Consider the following 18,467-nt stretch of genomic DNA (forward strand, 5'->3'; position numbering starts at 1 on the left):
CTAAAGGGTGACTCTGAAATTAATCTGGAAAAAAGGGAACAAAAGATTATCAAAACAACTTAGAAAAAGAAAAACTGGGTTAGAAGACTCACACTGCCTGGTTTTTAGACTTATAATAACGCTAAAATAATCAGTATTGTGAAATATTGGCAAAGGGGTAGATAGATCAAAGGAATAGAAGATCTAGAAATAGGTCTACTTTGTCTGTTGAATTCTGACAAAGGTATAATGATAATTCAGTCCAGATCAGACCACATTAAAAAGTGATAAAATAATTGATTTTATGGAAATGAACAAAGACAACAAAATCCCACAACTTAATTCATCTTATGCCATATATAAAAGTTGACTGAGAATTAAGTACAAACATGATGTAAAATCTAAAACTAGGTAACTTCCAGAATAAAACAGAGGGGGAAATCTTTGTGACCTTGTGTATTAGTTACTTTTCTGTTGCTGTGATAGAAACACTGACCCAAGCAACTTATAGAATGAAGAATTTATTTGAACTTATGGTTCCAAAGGGACACAAGTCTATCTTGGCGGGGAGGCATGGTGACAGAGGTGACTGGAGGAGGAGCGGAAGCTAAGCTCTATATCTTCAAGCAGGCACAGGAAGCAAGAGAGAGACTGTAGATCTGGCAAGGCTTAAGAACTCTCTAAACTTACTGCCCCCATGATGTGCTTCCTCCAGCATGGCCACACCTTTGAAGACCTCCCAAAACAGCACCACCAACTGGGGACAAAATGTCCAAATACTTAAAGCCTATGGGGGGCATTTTCATTCAAACCACCACACCTTTGTTAGAAGTCAGTGCTTTAGGCATGCTATCAAAAGCAGAGTTCATTAAAAAAATTGGTCTTAACCAAAATTACAGTGTATGTTATTTGAAAGACGTACGAAAATGAGAATATGAAACTATAATCCACGGAACACACAGATGAACATTTACAAAAGTACTTTTAATAAAAAGTGTGCATTCCGAATCAAGAAAAAATACCCCAAAGTCATTAATACAAATAACCTTATGAAAATGGGTAAAAGATTCAAATACACATTTCACTAATAAAGATTATGGATTGCAAATAACACATAAGAAAGGGGTTCAACATTATTAGTTGTTGGGGAAATGTAAGTTAAAATCATGGTGTTATAACATGCCACTATGTAGCTATTAAAGTGGGCAACATAGTGTGACTCTGTCAAGAAAGAAGAAAGGAACAAGGAAAGAAAGAAGGAGGGAGGGAGGGAGGGAGGGAGGGAAAGAAGGAAAGAAGGAAGGAAGGAAGGAAAGAAGGAAGGAAGGAAGGAAGGAAGGAAGGAAGGAAGGAAGGAAGCAAGCAAGTAAGCAAGCAAGCAAGCAAGCAAGCAAGCCAGTCTAGGGGACTAGAGACACGGTTCAGCGGTGAAGAGCACTGATTCCTCTTGTAGAGCATGTGGGTTCAATTCCCAGCATCCACATCATGGCTAACAACCATCTGTAACTCCAGTTCAGGGGGATCCGATGCCCTCTTCTGACCTCCAAGGGCATTGCACGACACACGTGTACTTACACATATGCAGGCAACACACTTATACACACAAAATAAAAACAATAAATAGTTCAATCTCTGGCATCTCCACCAAAAATAAATAAATAAATAAATATATTTTAAAAAGATAGTCTTAAAATCACATATGGGAGGAAATGTGAAGCAATTGATCTTCCATTAACTTCCATACAGTGGGAGTGGGAATTAAATGTGGTATAGTGACTATGGAAAACAGTTTGGCTATTTTTTATATTTAAATGCCAGCAATTCCATACCTTGGAATTTATTCCGCAAAATAAAAATATATCTCCACATGAAATCAGCCCATAAACCTTTACATAGGTTTTATTTGTAATTGTCAAAAAATTGGAACCAGGGGTTGGAGAGATGGCTCAGTGGTTAAGAGCACTGACTGCTCTTGCAGAGGACCCGGGTTCGATTCCCAGCACCCACATGGCTACAAACCATCCTCAACTCCAGGTCCAGGGGAATCCGACAGCCCTCTTCTGACCTCCGCTGCATTGCATGACATGGGTACACTCACACGCAGGCAATACACTCATACACATAAAATAAAAATAAGTATAATATTAAAAAAAAAAAACCTGGAAACAATCCACGTGTTCACCAACCAGTTAATGGAAACACAAACTGCTATATCCACACAGTGGAATACTAGTGAGCTGCTGATGGGCCACCAGCGATAGATCTCAAAGCTGTCCTATAGGATAAAAGAAACTAAACACAGGCCTGGAGAGATGGCCCAGCGGTTAAGAGCACAGACTGCTCTTGCAGAGGACCCGGGTTCGATTCCCAGAACCCACATGGAGGCCACGAATCGTCCTTAACTCCAGTTCCAGGAGAATCTGACGACGTCTTCTGACCTCGGCATTGTATGACACAGGTGCCTTCACATACATGTGCAGGCAATACACTCGTACACATAAAAATAATAAATAAAAATTTTTTTTAAGAAAAGAAACCAGACACAAAGTGTACCTGTTGCATGATCCCATTTGTAAGACGTTCCGAAGTGCCCAAGCTATGGTGGGGCAGAGCAGTTCCGGGGTTCCCTGGGATCAGGAGTAGGCCGAGTGTAACGTCTGCAAAGGAGATGAGAGAAAGGTGTTGGGATTGCGGCAATGCTGTCTTCAGCGCCTGCAGTATGCTTTTGACTGCACCCTTTTGCCCGCACTCGATGAACTGCTCCACATTTTAGTATCATAGGGCTTAAAGCTCTGCATTCCAAATGATGTGTTCTCCCTTCCACGTGAGTGAGAGTTCTTACTGCTTTTATAGTTGTTTCATCTTCTCAGCGCCTCATGGAACATGTGGTTTGTAGATGCTTCTAGTAGAGGAGAGGGGATCATGCATTATAGCTTGCTCACTGAAGGGACAGCCACTCTCTGAAATCAGACAAGAGACCATCCTGAGGAGAGTGTGGAGGCATCTTGATTCTGCTCCCTGGGGTTTTTATTTTAATTTCTGTACATCTGTTTATTTAGTGCTTATATATGCATGTACGCACACCCACACGTGCAGGTCAGTCAGCTCACTCCTTCCACCATGTAGGTTCCAGGGAATGCAAGCTGTCAGGCCTGCACCAAGCACCTTTCGTGGGGACGCCACCTCACCAGCCCTCCCTGAGACCTTGTAAAGGAATGCTAACCAAGGAACCATTTCAAGAAAATCCTGTAAATATGAAGCAGTGAGAAGAGAGAATGTGTCTTTGGGCCTTCTTTGGAGGCAGGTCTTTACAGGAGGCTGACCATAATGGGTTCTGGTGGATTCTGAGACGCCTGAGGAATGGGGGAGGCGGGGGATGGAGAGATGAGAGGGTAAGAAAATTATTGCCGTCAAAACCTTGGCGAGTATATAATTATTATTATTATTATAAGACCTCTAAGAGATTCACCTCTTCTGAGTCTCTGAAAGTAGCAACAGACAGCCCTGAATGTTTTTATTTTCATTTCTAAGCAGGGCCTGGGGTGGGGGTGGGGTCTACAAATAGTTGCATCACATATGCAACAGCTGTAAACTTAAATGAAAAGAATCTATGTCTTTAAAGTAAAAATTCACAGTCTGTACTTTGGTTGTAACTGCATGCACGCAACACCTGTACAGGTCTGAATGCTTTTCAAGGGCCATATCAAAGAAATGTTATCATCTCTACTGTACTCTTAAGGGACATGAGACCTAGGGAAAAAGTCTGCAGCCCAAGGTCATAGCAGTGACAGCACGTGGGATTGGGGGGTTTGACCCGTTTCCCCACCTCAGACTCTATTGCCAGCGTCATTCATTCAACACATTCTTGTGGACTATCTGCCATATACCAGGTACGCACATCATAGAAGGCCTCTCTAAGAAAAGTGAAGTAAAAAGCAACCACTCCACCATTTTTTTTTTATAACCCATTAACTTCAGTGGACTTTGAAAAGTAGCTTGTTTCTGTAACTTTATGGTAATCGTTACCATTATTAAGAAAAAACTTAGTTTAGAAAAAAGATAGGAAACTCTTCCTATTTAAAAATTATATTATATCACTGGATAAATGCTTCCTGAAAGGTTTTAAAAATATTTTATTATATTTTTTTATTTGTATGATACCTACAAAGTTCAGAAGAGGGCACTGGATACACTGAAATGGGAGTTAAGGACAGTTGTTAGCTGCCTTGCAGGTGATAGGGTTTGAACCTAGTTCTCTGCAAGAGCAGCTAGTGCTCTTAACTACTGAGCCATCTCTCCAGCCTGCTGTCTGAAAGGTTTGAAAAATATTCCTTTTCAGTAAATTTTGCTATAATTGAATATGTTATCAGAAAAAAAAGATGCTCTAGTTGGAACTGAAAATAAACTTTAATGCTTAAATTTGCCACTTAAACCTTCATATTTCTTCAAATAATTATATATTTATTTGGATTTTAAAAAATATTTTATTATTTTTATTTTATGTGCATGTGTGTATTGCCTGCATGTAGGTAAGTGCACCCGTGTCATGCAGAGCCCATAGAAGACAGAAGAGGCTGTCAGATCCCCTGGAACTGGAGTTATGCACAGTTGTTAGCTTCCATGTGGGTGTTGGGATTTGAACCCTCGTCTTCTGCAAGAACAATCAATGTTCTTAACTGCTGAGCCATCTTTCCATCCTCTGTATTTGGATATTTTTAAGAAAATGAGACTAATAGATGTTCTCATTCAGAGAATACTGCAATATTATAATGCATAAAGTAATGTTGCCTACTCTCGTTATATTTTAATCTCATTTAGTTAGAATAAGCATTTAAAATATTTGCATAACTTGATCCTCAGGACCCACATGTTAGGAGGAGAGAACTAACACCAGTGGGTTACTCTCTGACCTCCACATGCAATCCATGACAAGCTTGCGTATAAATGAATGAATAAGTAAATAAATGTAATTTTTAAAAATTAAGGCAGGCAAGCTGTCTCAGCAGATAAGAGCACTTGTAGCTCAAGCCTTATGACCTGAGTTTCATCACTGGAACCCACGTGGAAGTGGAAGGAGAGAACCATCCCCACAGAGTTGTCCTCTGACCTCTACACATCATTAATAATAAATATGAATTTCTTTTGTTTTGTTTTTTTGAGTCAGAATCTCCCTGCAGCCCCAGCTGGCCTGGAATTCACTATGGAGACTCAGTCACGGTCACATAGAGATCTGCCTGCCTCTGCCTCCCCAGCGCTTTGTGTGGTCCTGCACATTGAACCCAAGACTTTGTGCATGGTTAAGCAAGCACTCTACCATCTACATCCTCAGCCTTATCTATTTTCTGATGCTGGGACTCTGCTCAGGGGCTTGCTCTAGCAAAACACACACACTCTACCACTGAGCTGGCTTTGTGTGTGTGTGCATGTGTGTGTGTGTGTGTGTGTGTATGTGTGTGTGTAGCCTCAGTTGGCCTGGAACTCACTATATAGACCAGGCTGGCCTTGAACTCATGCAGATCAGCCTGCTTCTGCCTCCTGAGTGCTGAGACTAAAGGCGTGTGCCACCTCACCCAGCTCTGCCACTGAGTTGTAACTTCAGTCCTGATGACTTTTTCTAAAAATCACCTTAGAAATCATATTGGTATTGTATGTTTAATTCTAACCAAGACTGTATACTATTTTCCAAAACTTTAAGAAAGGAAATGAAGAGGAAAAGCTTAGGCAAATATAGTTTGTCATTAAACCATTTATGTCAGTGGACAGACACTTGAGGATGAGGTAAATATTTGAGTCTGTTACTTTATGATATACCCCCCCTTATGTGGCAGGATGTTTGCTTGTGAAATGACTGCTTTCCTATAGTTGCTCTTGATTTTAATTTAACAGACTATTATTATGACTCAACTTGAACATTAATTGCCATAGTCTCTACAAACAGATAAATATTGATGATAGCAACTTTTAGAAACAGAGAATTAAGGTAAAATGAAATGTAAATTAATTTAAAAGTATCCATTTGAAGATTCTGTTCAATTATTTTTTAAAATATCTCACAGAAATTTGTATTTTACATTTTATTCATGTTCATTCTATTATCAAAACAATTTGAGGCAACTTGCAAAAACATATAAAAATATGTAGAATATATTATTTTCTTTCTATTATAATTGACAAATACAAAAGTCTATACTGCCCAACATTTCTAGTATATAATATGGAAAGAAAAACTTCTTTGTAAAGGTGAATGTATATTGTCTAAAGAATTAAAAAATATTACAATCAAGCCAAGCATGGTGGGGCAGGCCTTTAATCTCGGCACTAGGGAGGCAGAGGCAGGTGTATCTCTGTGACATGAAGGCCAGCCTGGTCTACATAGTGAGTTCTAGGCCAGCTGGGACTACAGGGAGACCTTGTCTCAAAACAAAGAAAAACAAAACAAAAACAAAAGCAGAAAAAAAGTTACTATCATAGTTATCCTTGCTCTTATAGAACTAGTCTTCATTTCTTACTTTTAAAAAGATGTATTTTTATTTTATGTGTATGAGTATTTGCCTACATGTATGTATGTATGTATACCACCTGTGTCTATGGAGGCCAGAAGAGGGTGTCAGATGGAACTGGAGTTATAGACAGTTATGAGACACCATGTGGGTACTGGGAATGGAATCCAGGTCCTCTGCAAGAGCAACAAATGCTCTTAACTGCTGAGCCATCTCTCCACTCCCTAGTCTTCATTTCTATTTACAATTTTTAAAATTAAATTATCATTCTAGAAAGACACAGCAGTTTTGTTACTCTTTGGTGACCTGTACACCTAAATATGTCATACCTGGGCCTCATTTAAAATTCTCTGTCATTTTCAAGTTAAGGAAAACTTATGATGATTCAGAGTTCCCCAGGACTCTCTGCCCACATATTTCCATCCATATAATTATTATTCACTGAATTTCTTATTTCTTGGCCTGAATTTCATAGATAACTTCAAATTAGATAAAAATTATCAATTTCTAATTTTGATTTATTGTATTTTAATATACTCCAAATGATCCAGACCTATTTCTTTTTTAAAAAATATTTTATTTATTAGCTGGGTGTGGTGGTGCATGCCTTTAATCCCAGCACTTGGGAGGCAGAGGCAGGCGGATCTCTGTGAGTTCGAGGCCAGCCTGGTCCACATAGTGAGTTCCAGGACAGCTGGGGCTACAGGGAGACCTTGTCTCAAAAAGACAATAAAAAATTATTATTTATTTATTTTTTATTATTACTTTACATGTATGAATGTATTACCTGGATGGATGTAAGTGCACCCATGTCATACAATGCCTGTGAAGGACGGAAGGTGTCAGGTCCCCTGGAACTGGAGTTACTGACAGTTGTTAGCTGCCATGTGGGTGCTGGCTTTGAACCTGACTCTTTTGCAAGAACAGCCAGTGCTCTTAACTCCTGAGCCATCTCTTCAGCCCCTCCAGATCTATTTCTGTCAGCATTAAATTAAAAAAAAAAAGAAAGAAAAAGAAAGCCCAGTAAGTCAAATAATTACATAAATACTAGTAACCAGAGGCCCAAGTTTCTAATTTCATGGACTACATTCGCTATATAATACGATTCTCCTTTTCACCTTGTTAACAGCTAGCTATACTTTCTTGATATTTTATTACACTGAAAAAAGATTTTATGGGCTGGGGGCTGCCTAGCCTTCGAGGTCCTCAGTTTGAGCCCCATTTGGGAGAGGGGAGAAAGAAAACAAAAACGATTTTGTAAAATATGCCTCCTCCCCCTTTTCCTTTTCCTTAAAATACAGATTAAATGCTTACACAAGGAATTCTAGCCTGGGGCTGGCGATGCACCTCAGAGTTGATGTGCTTACCTAGGATGCAGGAGGTCCTGGATTCAATCAGCAGGAGCTGCACAGCCTTTAATTCCAGCAGAGTCAGAGACAGGCTCCAGGGCAGCTGGGCCTACAGGAAGACCCTGTCTCAAAAAGACAAGAAAGAAAAAGAAAAGAAATCTAATTTTGAATATAATATTTGAAAAATGGAAACATTATTTGTATTTTAATCTTAATAAAACAAGGAAAGACTCAAGGAGTAAAAACTGAGTCAATGGGAAAAAACACATTTTTTTCTGTTTCTACTGTACTCAATTCAAGTGAATAAGTTACTTTCTAAAGGTGTTTCCATAGTGTATAGATCGAATATGTATAATAATCAAAAGGTTGTTCTGAATAATTCTATGTATGCAAAAAATATGAGAAAGTTGAACGGCTAAGGTTTTCAACAAATGCTTTTTTGGACTGAATTATTTTAAAACTGTTTCAAGTCTATGCTTTATTTTGAAAGGCGAAACAGAATGCATGTTTTGTTGAAACTAACATTCATTAATAGTCATAGTTTTGATGATTTTTCTTTTCTTGAAACAGGGCCTCACTTTGTAGTCCTGGCTGGCCTGGAACTCGCTATCTAGGCTATGGTGACCTGGAACTCACAGAGATCTGCCTGCTTCTGCCTGTGCTGGGATTAAAAGCATGTACCATGTGTAGCCAATAATTATAATTAAAATGTTAAACTCTAAGCCAGTATTATTTTAAATAGTACATATAGTACAAAACACTAAAACAATCCCACTTTTATCTACCCCAAACAGCAGCCTCTGTGGCAGTGTGTGCAGCCTGTTGGATGTGTAGGTTTTCCTGAAAGACCTTGGAGATGGTCTTTTCTGGTGAATGCTCACTCTCTGATCTCAATACTGTCCCCAATTTAGGCTCCAGACAGGGACACGAGGTCCCTTTGGGGGGGCTTCAGGGAACAATGGCCAGGTTATCATGTCCATCAGCACCAAGCTGTAGAATAAGTGACATGTGATTGATGCTGTTTGTAGAACCAAGTTCAGGTTTCCTGAATGCCAGGAGATGCACATCTCAAAGAAGAAGGGCCTCACCAGTTGTCTTGCATGCCGGAGAAGCATCTCGTCCCTGATGGCTGTGAAAATACATCCCCAGTCACTGTCCCCTGGACAAGTGGCAGGCCCTATGCTCTTGAGGACTTCCATTAAGTTGAGTTCTACACTCACCAAACCATGTTCAAGAATAAATCTTACATCAGTCTGCTGAAAAAAAAATTTAAACAAAAGAATTTTAACTAGGTCTCTCTTTGTTGACCTCTTCTAAAATATTTTGCACTTTGTGAGTTTGTTGTTTTGTATCAGTCTGCAGGGGATGGCACCAGGCCTTGTTCACAGTGAGCAAGTGTTCTATAATCGAGCTACAACCCCAGTCTCTTTTAAAATTTAATTTTGGTTTAAATGCTATCTTAAGTGAGTTCAAAGCACATTTAAGGGGCTGGAGAGATGTTTCAGTAGTTAAGAACACTAACTGCTCTTACAGGGGACCTGAGTTCTATTCCCAGCACCCACATGGCGGCTACAAACCATCCTTAACTCCAGTTCCAGGGGAATCTGATGCCCTCTTCTGACCTCCGTGGCATTGCACGACAGGGGTGCACTCACATATATGCAATCAATACAGTTGTACACATAAAAAAGAAAAAAAAAAAAGAAAAAAAAGCAGATTTAATGTCTTTCTTAGTGTTTACAATGCATTTAATTAAAATCATCCCTTCTACACATAAATTTCCTTCTGGAATTCTTTATATGACAAGTGGATGTAGTCAATATTTGCAGTTTATTAGCAAGGACTGATTCCTGTTATTTGAATTTTAGTCTATAAAACACTCCTTTTTATTTTTGATTTTTGTTTTCATTTGCCTTTGAAAGTTAAAGACCCTTAGGTAAAATCAATGCAGATATTTGTACATTAAATTTTCAAAGTTTAATATGTAAAGCACGTGCTCTGAAAATACAAACTTTAAAAAATCTTGCTGTAGACAATCCTAGCACCTAGCATAAGCCTGTTGCTTGAGTTTTTGCTGGAATTGATGGATCTGACTCAAACTTCAGTTTCTGAGGCCCAAGAAAATAGAGTCAGAATAAATTTTAATCCAGAAACAAAGAAGAATCTCCCAGATGTCTCTAGATGTAGGATAACTAGAAACTGATTGGGTTCAGAATGTGGCAAGGAATGACCCGCCAAGTCCACCTTGAATGTTACCAGACACACATGATGTGCCGCTGAACTCTGTGCAACTGAGAAAATTTCGTAATGGATGTGTCAGAAAAAATAAGCAGTGTTTCTCCTGATGAGGAAGGCTTCTTTCTTTTCCTTCCTAACTCTCCTGCTTTTTCCTTCCTCATCATCCTTTCTTCCCTTTTAATTTCCCCGTCTTCCTTTCTCTCTCTTAAAAAATATGCTGACAATGTAATGGACAGTCTACACACATAAGGAATTGGCTACATTTGTCCCAGTAAACTTGTTTCCACATGTCTGTGCTTTGCTTTTACCCTTTCAGTTGAACCATGGGGCATTCTGGTTGACACCAGCTCCTTGATGTTAGAAACAGAAGTGATGCTCTTTATAACTGAAGCAGAGAAAAGAAAAAGAGCACAGAAAACCCTGCTATTGGAGGGGCTAACTAGGTTTATCAACTAAAGTGTCTTTTTGACAGAATTTGCTAGATGACTGACTGGCCAGCTCCTGTTTTCACTCCAGTTCACTGGTAGTGGTGACAAAAATTTTATGATTTCAGGAGTAAACTTGCTTTTAACAATTTATTTGAAAGGATAAGCAAATAGCAAAGCTGTCGGCCACTTGTTCAATTCAAAGGCAAATTACTGTTTCTTATTTGTGTAGCAATTCCAAGACACATAGTCTGTTCTTTTCTCTCTCAATGACAACGCTGTAGTTTTCTTTTTACATTTTTTCCCAGTGTCCCCACCTTTATACTCAAATTTCCCTTCATCTTTTGTCGAACTACATTTTATTTGCACGTCTCTTTCACAAAACAATCCCTTATTTCTTCTTCACAACTTTGGTGCACCTGACTCAGATAAGCCCAGTAATTTAGCTGCTTTTGCTTAAAAATAAAGAATCAGGCTTCTTCATTCAACACTAACTTCTCTGAGGAGCAGAAAATCTTTCTGAAAGCACAGATGGGTTAGAAACAAAGATTTGATGTTAAAAATTGTAATTTGATGTTTCTGCAGATTTAGTTCTCTTTTTCTTCCTCTAATAGTTAATAGAATCATGCCACGGGACCAATGATAATCGTCCCCATACTTCACTTCAGATATGCAAAAGATTTGTCAGTATCTTGACTATAGGACTCCCTATTGGTAAAGTTTAAACTAATTAGTGTCCTTCCTTTAAGAATTGTATTGAGATGTCTTCTTTTTAAAAGAAAAATGTCTTAGACACATGCTAATTTGAACCTTTAAAACAGTTAAACTATTTAATTTTCATTATTGTTCAATTTTGTAGTTTTATACTTTATTCATATAAAATGGTACTAAATGATAAACCTCTTAAATAGAAATTGAACCATTTAGTATTCAATTTCAGTGTCTTCACTTAAACTTCTGAGAAAAAAAAAAAGCCAAAATGCTTATGCAAAATTAAAACATGTATTTTCTAAGTGTTTTACAGAACATTTTACCATTGATTTTTTTTATTCCTGTGGTTCTAATTTCTTTAATGTACCTCACAGTTAATTTCCCCCCATATTTAAGATATAACTCCACTGAAATGCATTTGCATTTTATTCTTAAATCCACATATACAAACTAAGATAGACTATATTGAGAAAAAAATGGTTATATGTGGCTATGTTAATTATTGTAGCAATGAGCATTTAGAAATGAGTAGAGATTTCATTTTCTGTTTAACTTGAAAATAAAAGCTTTAGTGCCCCTTTGCAATACTCAATTTAATGTTTATCAGACCCCTTGAACTCTGTGACCCTGCATGTACAAAACCCTGCCATACAATTTCCAAGTCCCAATTTATGACTTACCAAATTATGATACTTAATAAAAATACATGCATGTAGCTAGGTCCTATAAGCATTACTGAAATGCTTTTTGACTTAACATCTTAAAGATTATGTATAACTCAGTTAAATATTCCTTCTAACTCTCCAGTTGTGGTTAAAACAGCTTTAAAAAAGAATAAATTGTTTTCATTAGTAAATAGTTCAAGATTTTAATATAACTAGTCATTAAAGGAACAGTACTGGGGAGGGTAATAAAATGGTGTTTTGTTTTGCTATGGGGAGCCTTTAAATGTTTGTAACTTTCTTCTCCCTTAGAAAATGAGCAGGTAGTTTGATGGACAGAAACAAAAGAGGATCCTGTCTCTACAGTCTGGCACCTTCTGTAACTCTCATTAGCATTTAAGCATATTGGCTTTTTTTCCCCCTCCCCACAAATGTCCAATGAACTCTTTAATCTAAAGTAAAACGTTCATTCAGCTTTCTTTGCACAAAACAAAAGTCCTTATGTACCTAGAAAAATTTTAATTCATAAAACTAGCCAACGTAGCAGCAATAAGGCCTTTGAGGCAGGCTGACCACAGAGAATGGCAGAACTGTAATTTCCATCACAGTGCAGGGCCAATATTAAGCTGTTTTTTAAAACAAGCAACAGATTCAAAAAAATAAAATGTACTCTGTAACTCTAAAATATTGTTTAAAATGATACTTTCTAGTTCTTGAAATAATTTCTAGGTGACCAAAAAGTAAAACAAATTTATCAGCACCTGGTACTTTAATATTTGTAGTTTAGAGGCAAGATACATTATTAACAGGAAGATTTTTGAATCTTGTTATTTTCAGCTGCACACAACTGTTCTTTTAAAATGCCCTTTGAGGTCAGATAGAGCCTATTGGTTTTGACCCTGAAAAAATTTGTAAAGTTTAATGAAAGTTCCAATGCTGTGTTCAGTGATGGAAGCAAAAATTTCAAGTAGTATTTTTGTGCTTTCAGAAAATGTTCTTCTGTTTTTTTTTTAATAACAATTTATAATACATTCATTTTTATGGCTGTGTCCAAAGAAGTCTACATCATGTCTTTATGATCATACTTCTGTATATTTCAATGGCCTGTCAAAGACACACGTCCATTATGTTAAACAAATATTTAATCCTGTGCCTTTATCAAAGGGAATAAAATAAGAAAATTCAGTTGTTAGCATGAGAAAATATTATGGGTTGAATTTTTTGTGTGAGCTGGAAATGTGCACATTACTTGGGCCTAACACATGAATATTATTTAGGCAGAAGAGGAAATATCCTCTAAGTACTGACACATGGGCAAGAGCTTAATACCAAGCTATGGGGGGAAACAACCATTTTAACTTTCCTGACTTACATGCCCACAAGCTCACAACTACTTGCATTGTATTTACTATTCTCTTTTAAAACAGCTTTTAAAAAGTCAATGCTCAAACATGAATGCTTTCTTTTTTTGACACTAAATTAAGTATGGTCAGAGTTATCTACTCAAATTCTATTTGAGCATTAACACTCAAATGTTATACCAGGTCATAAAATATATACTATATACACATGTACTAAACAGCATGTGTGAGTGTTGTTAATATTAACATACACACACTTCTGCCCTGTAAAATATTCCCTGAGCAAGTCAAGTACCTTGAAAATTTTCCAACTGACATTTTACTGCTGATGAGAAAAACCAAAAGCCAAAGAATTTAGAAAGAAAGAGAAGAGTAGGAAGGAAAAGGAGCATAATTAATAGGTGTTTGTTTCATGAAGACCCTAGGGAGACAGTTTCCGCCTGATCAAGTATTGCCACGTGCTTCAAAGCTCAACCCAGGACTGCTCTTCACTGGGGCCAAAGCACCGCTAGTTACTGTGAAATGGGGCACTGTCCACATACCCGTGTCCTGATCAGCATTGACTTTATTCATTAATAAAAATCTTCCCTAAATAGGAACCTAAATTAGGATAAAGATAATATTTTACATTGAATCTGACGTTGTAAATAGTCGCTCCAGAAGATAAAACGTTTCTTGTTCCATGGTCCTTTCCTCCATCCTTCAAAGACTCAATTTCCACCCCCCAAATTCTTTCAATCAAAAACTGCTAAGGTGTTTTACTTCGCGAGTTTTTTTTTTATAAAAAAATTCTTCTCCTAAACCAACTTCGTAGACAGGGAAGTTAAACTTTATACAAGATGAAGTCTTTGAAGTTATGGCTATGCGCAAAAGCAATTCACTTCTAATAAAGATCTTGCCGTTCCTGACCGTGCTTTCCCTAAGACACCATCTAATATATATTTATGAAGACTGAGTGATTAAAGCCACAGACGTCGTGAGCGCAGGAGTACACAATTTTATACCGCAGATGGCTTCTGAAAGGTATTTATTCGCAGTAGTCTATAAAGATTTTAATAATCCTGTCAAATATGGTCATGAATAATTTATTAGTCTCCCAATTGTTGAGCTTGGCGCGCGCACCCACTCTTTGCAGGACTCCAAGTCCCGGTCCGCCTGACCCGCTTCCCGTCCACGAGGCAGGGCAGAGCCGAGGGTTGGGCAGGTCACCCCGCGGGGCCCGAGCACCCCCAGGCAACCCGCATGGGGGGAGGCGGGACCCGGTGGGCGGCCGCCCCAGGTGAGCCGGGCGGAGGGAGGCGCCGAGGCGCGTTCGCGGAGCGCCCGAGTGGCCTTGGCCAAGGCTGACGGGGACAGCAGGAAAGGCCGGCCACGCGGGCGGCCGGCTCGAAGCCCGCGGCTGGAAGGCCCGAGGCCCGGCTGACGTCCGAACCTCGCCGAACCGTCCCGAGCCGCCCCGAGCCTTGGCCGAGCTTCCCCGAGACGCCGCGGCGCAAGTGCGCGCGGCCGAGGCGCCGAGTGCGCGGCGGGTCACGTGGTGCGTGTGTCGAAGGTCACGGCGCGCGCACAATGGAGCTCTCCGAGTATGTGCAGCGCGGCTTGCAGACGCTGGCGGACCCCGGCGCCTTCCCCTCTGGCGCCTTCCCGCTGCTGCTCCGGGCGGCCTTCCGGAGTCTGCTGGACGCCCCGGCGGCCCAGGCCGCTCTAGGTAAGCGGCTCGGCGGGCCGCCGCGGCCTGGGTGGAGGGCGTGGGCACCGTGCGGGCGCGGCCGGGCGGCGGTGGGGCCGGGACGCCCAGCGCTCCGCCTGCGGCCCCGAACCGCGACCCGCCCCGCCGGCACCTGCCCGCGGCCTGCTCCCCACCCCCGGCCGCCTCCGCGCCCAGGCCTTTGTTCCTTTGTAAAGCCGCCTGCCCGCCCCGACTATGGCCTAAGCGGGAGGCCGGGCCTGCCGGAGGCTGGAGCTGTTTGACACTTGGACTTCGTCCTGGCGCGCCCTCCGTTTCCAGCTCCCGGTCCCGGGGCTCCCAGGCTGGGATGCAGGCGTTGCAGAAGGCCTGTTCCCCAGGCTTTGCTAAGTCCAGCAACGTGCAGCCTATAGCACGGCCGGGTTTCTGAGTCACTCCCACCCTCTGCAGAAAAGCAGGTTCTGTGCTCAGAACCCTCAAGTGGGTGCATCGTGTTTTGTCCGCAGCAGTTACCAGGAAGAGACTGGAAAAGCGGTCTGATTGCAGAATGCTCAAGCGAGTTTAAGACTAATCGCTTCTGGGTAATTTCCTTAAAATATAAATAGCCCAACAATTCAAATTCTTTTTGTTTGTTGCATAAGCTGGATAGTTGCACAAAAACTATGAAAGTGGAAGTTGTTCTTCAAGCAAAAACAGTAACCAACACCTGGGTTAATCTCAAAACGGGGGAGGGCTGTCAAAATTTGAAAATACTGATAGGATTTTGAAATTTCGGTCAGCTCTTTGAACTTCAGCTCTCCCTTCAACCTTCCTCGATGTATTAATGTCCACAGAGCCAATTATTCCAAAATGTCATCATGTTTAGAAAGTTGTTCCTCCTGAAATTTACACTGTGTAAAAGATTTACCTTCCATTTCTCCTTGGCATTTATTCCATCCAGTGTTGGAATGGCCGCTGTACAGCTTTTTCTTTGAGGCCATAGTGTTTTTAAAAATCTTAAGACACAGTAAAGGAAGGCGGTTGAAAACACTGACAGCAGATTATTGATGTATGCGTTTATTGTTTCGCAGTTGACCCTGTTCTTACTTAAAATTGACAGTCCTTATAATTGAATTTTTGCTATCCTTTAAAAAGGGGTTTTCCCCAAATCAAAATCTCCTTCTTCGGAACAGGGGTATAAAGAAGTTATAATTACTAGCAACTAATTTGTTGTAGATCACCCAGACTTGAAGCATATCGACCCAGTGGTTTTAAAACACTGTCATGCAGCAGTTGCAACATACATACTGGAGGCAGGAAAGCACGGCGTCGACGCGGCTGCTCTAAGGTACAGGATTTATTCAAACACCTATGTGCCTTTAAATAGTATCTTTGTGATTATAAATCAGTTTTAAAGGCGGAGACTAAACTTTTGGCTTCCACTGCCCCGACTTCAGCTCTCACCTAGAAGACTGTAAATTTGACCAGGAGAGAATAGAACTGTTTTGCACGGAATATCAGGTTACTTACTTCAAAAATTTAAATGAACAGTTACTCCTTTTTTCTGCTCTGTTTGCAAAAATGTGTTTTCTTTCCTCTTTTTTTCCCTCTCCAGAATAATAAGAATTCCCTGGAAATCCTACTGGGAAGGTAGGTACTGTATACGGTGTCAAACTGAGGCACTTTTCACTTGTAGGTATGAATGGGGAGTGCTGGTGGGAAACAAAACCAGCGAAGCCCCTGGGATCCTGCTCCAAAAGGGGGCCAAAGGGCAAGAGAAACAACTGAAGTTAAGCTAATGTTCTTAAAGACAAAACCTAAGATAATTTTAGGTGCTTTTACTTTTCCAAACTTGAAAATGAAGTTCAACAGTACCTTAAATTCAGAATGAATTGAGAAGGGGTGAGGAAAGAAAATACAGCGCTCTTTGTGAAGATAGACATTAAAAGTTTTTCTGTAGATATTAAAAAAATTATCATTGCATCTTTCAGTATAGGCAGATCTCTCCCTCATATAACTGATGTTTCTTGGCGCTTGGAATATCAGATAAAGGTAAAGTTTAACACTTTTCTACAGAGGGAATTAGGGAACTTTAAAAAAAAAAAATAAACACTGGTGTTTTGTGTTGTTTTAGACCAATCAACTTCATAAGATGTACAGACCTTCATATTTGTTAACCTTAAATGTAGAGGTATGTATAGATAATGTCTAAAAATGAAATGTGCAGTGAAATTTTTTAAATGTCCTTGATTTAAATAAACAGCATTTTCTTGGTTTTGTTTTCCTTAGAGCAATGATTCCCAGCCCTACTCAGAGATTAGTTTTAGTTGCAGCATGGAACAATTGCAGGTATGGTATTAGGATCTTTGTGCCTGTCTTTGTAGGCGTTTTAGAGTTGTGCTCAGGAAAGCTTTAAGAAATATCTACCTATCAGCAGATAATGAAGGTTGGTAGTGGATTTAAGTGGCAAAGGGAGCTTGAAAAGCAGTTTTCACATGGACTTCACTATGAAAGTAAAATGTGCTTCCAGTGACCTGTATTTGCTGTGCCCTCTAATAAAAATACACTTCTGAAAGGTAGTGTGTTTGAACCAATACGACTCAGTGAAAGTAAGAGCAAGGACTTTAAATGTCTTTTACAAATTAAACTTTCAAACTTGTTTTTAAGCAGCAGTTTTAAATGACTTTATTAAAGGGAAAGCACACATAAGTTCTTAAAATTGGCTTATATTGTTTGTCATTTTAAGAGCGGAGAAATTGAAAACTACATTGAATGATGGGAAGGGCAACAAATTTATCAGTTAAATGAAGATCATTCCTGGAAATTTAGATGATACTGAAATTTTCAAAGACATCTCCTGCAAAGTAATTTAAGTGTGAATCTTAGGGAAACTTGAAACTTTCAGAAAATGTGAATCATAACCTTCCTTACAGAACTTAAGACATGTAATTTAGATGTATTTTACACTTCAGTCTGTAGACAAGAAGCTGATTTGAAGACCAGATATTGTAGAGGAAACGATGGAGCGATGGTGGCTTTGCCAAAAGTTAACGTGGTAGTTAATAGTTTTTTTCTTGCAACGGCTCCAAGTTGTATGTTTCCTTGATGCTTGTACCCTAAAATTACGTGACGTGAGATGTGCGTCTTTTAGGACTTGGTGGGGAAACTTAAAGATGCATCGAAAAGCCTGGAAAGAGCCACCCAGTTGTGAGCAGGGCAGACGGAGGATGGAGGAGCCCGAGGGAAGTCAGGACCACCATGCCCCGCCGGACCCCATTCGCGGAGCTGAACGTCCCCTTGCGGGCGCACACGCGCCACCCCGGCCTGTTCCCGTGCATCGGCTCCCACACATTTTTTTATGCACGTGAAAGGGTTAAGCGGGAAAGTGCCCGCGCGGGTGGGTGTATATCGTCTTCCATTCGGTCTTCCCCACGCCTTTGCGAGCTGTCCCCGAATAAACACGGTGGTCCAAGAACGTGCGGTGTCGTGTGTGGAGTTTGCGTGCGACCCGGCCGCCCGGGAAGGTGTGCGCGGGCCCGTTACCTGCGCCCGCCGCGGAGCCTGTCCCGGCAGCTG

At 40.1% G+C, this 18,467-nt stretch overlaps 1 protein-coding gene and 1 pseudogene across 1 annotated transcript; both read left to right on the top strand.

Moving 5' to 3' along the window:
* The first annotated feature begins 8,588 nt into the window (after positions 1-8,588).
* LOC115070143 lies at positions 8,589-8,690 on the top strand (annotated as a pseudogene).
* A 6,048-nt stretch (positions 8,691-14,738) lies between these two features.
* On the top strand, positions 14,739-18,366 carry Commd3 (COMM domain containing 3). The gene is made up of 8 exons (XM_008831718.2): positions 14,739-14,933; positions 16,128-16,239; positions 16,349-16,412; positions 16,507-16,541; positions 16,883-16,943; positions 17,026-17,082; positions 17,181-17,240; positions 18,043-18,366. Exons 1-8 carry the CDS (start codon positions 14,795-14,797, stop codon positions 18,100-18,102), a joined length of 588 nt encoding a protein of 195 aa, XP_008829940.1. The 5' UTR covers positions 14,739-14,794; the 3' UTR covers positions 18,103-18,366.
* The last annotated feature ends 101 nt before the right edge of the window (positions 18,367-18,467 follow it).

Source organism: Nannospalax galili, unplaced genomic scaffold, assembly GCF_000622305.1.
Source record: "Nannospalax galili isolate Female #2095 unplaced genomic scaffold, S.galili_v1.0 scaffold14, whole genome shotgun sequence".
Taxonomy (NCBI): domain Eukaryota; kingdom Metazoa; phylum Chordata; class Mammalia; order Rodentia; family Spalacidae; genus Nannospalax; species Nannospalax galili.

Coding starts and splice junctions, on each gene's coding strand:
- Commd3 (XM_008831718.2), top strand. CDS start 14,795: ATGGAGCTCTCCGAGTATGTGCAGCGCGGCTTGCAGACGCTGGCGGAC. Junction 16,240..16,348: donor GTCGACGCGGCTGCTCTAAG/GTACAGGATTTA, acceptor CCCCGACTTCAG/CTCTCACCTAGAAGACTGTA. Junction 16,413..16,506: donor TGTTTTGCACGGAATATCAG/GTTACTTACTTC, acceptor TTCCCTCTCCAG/AATAATAAGAATTCCCTGGA.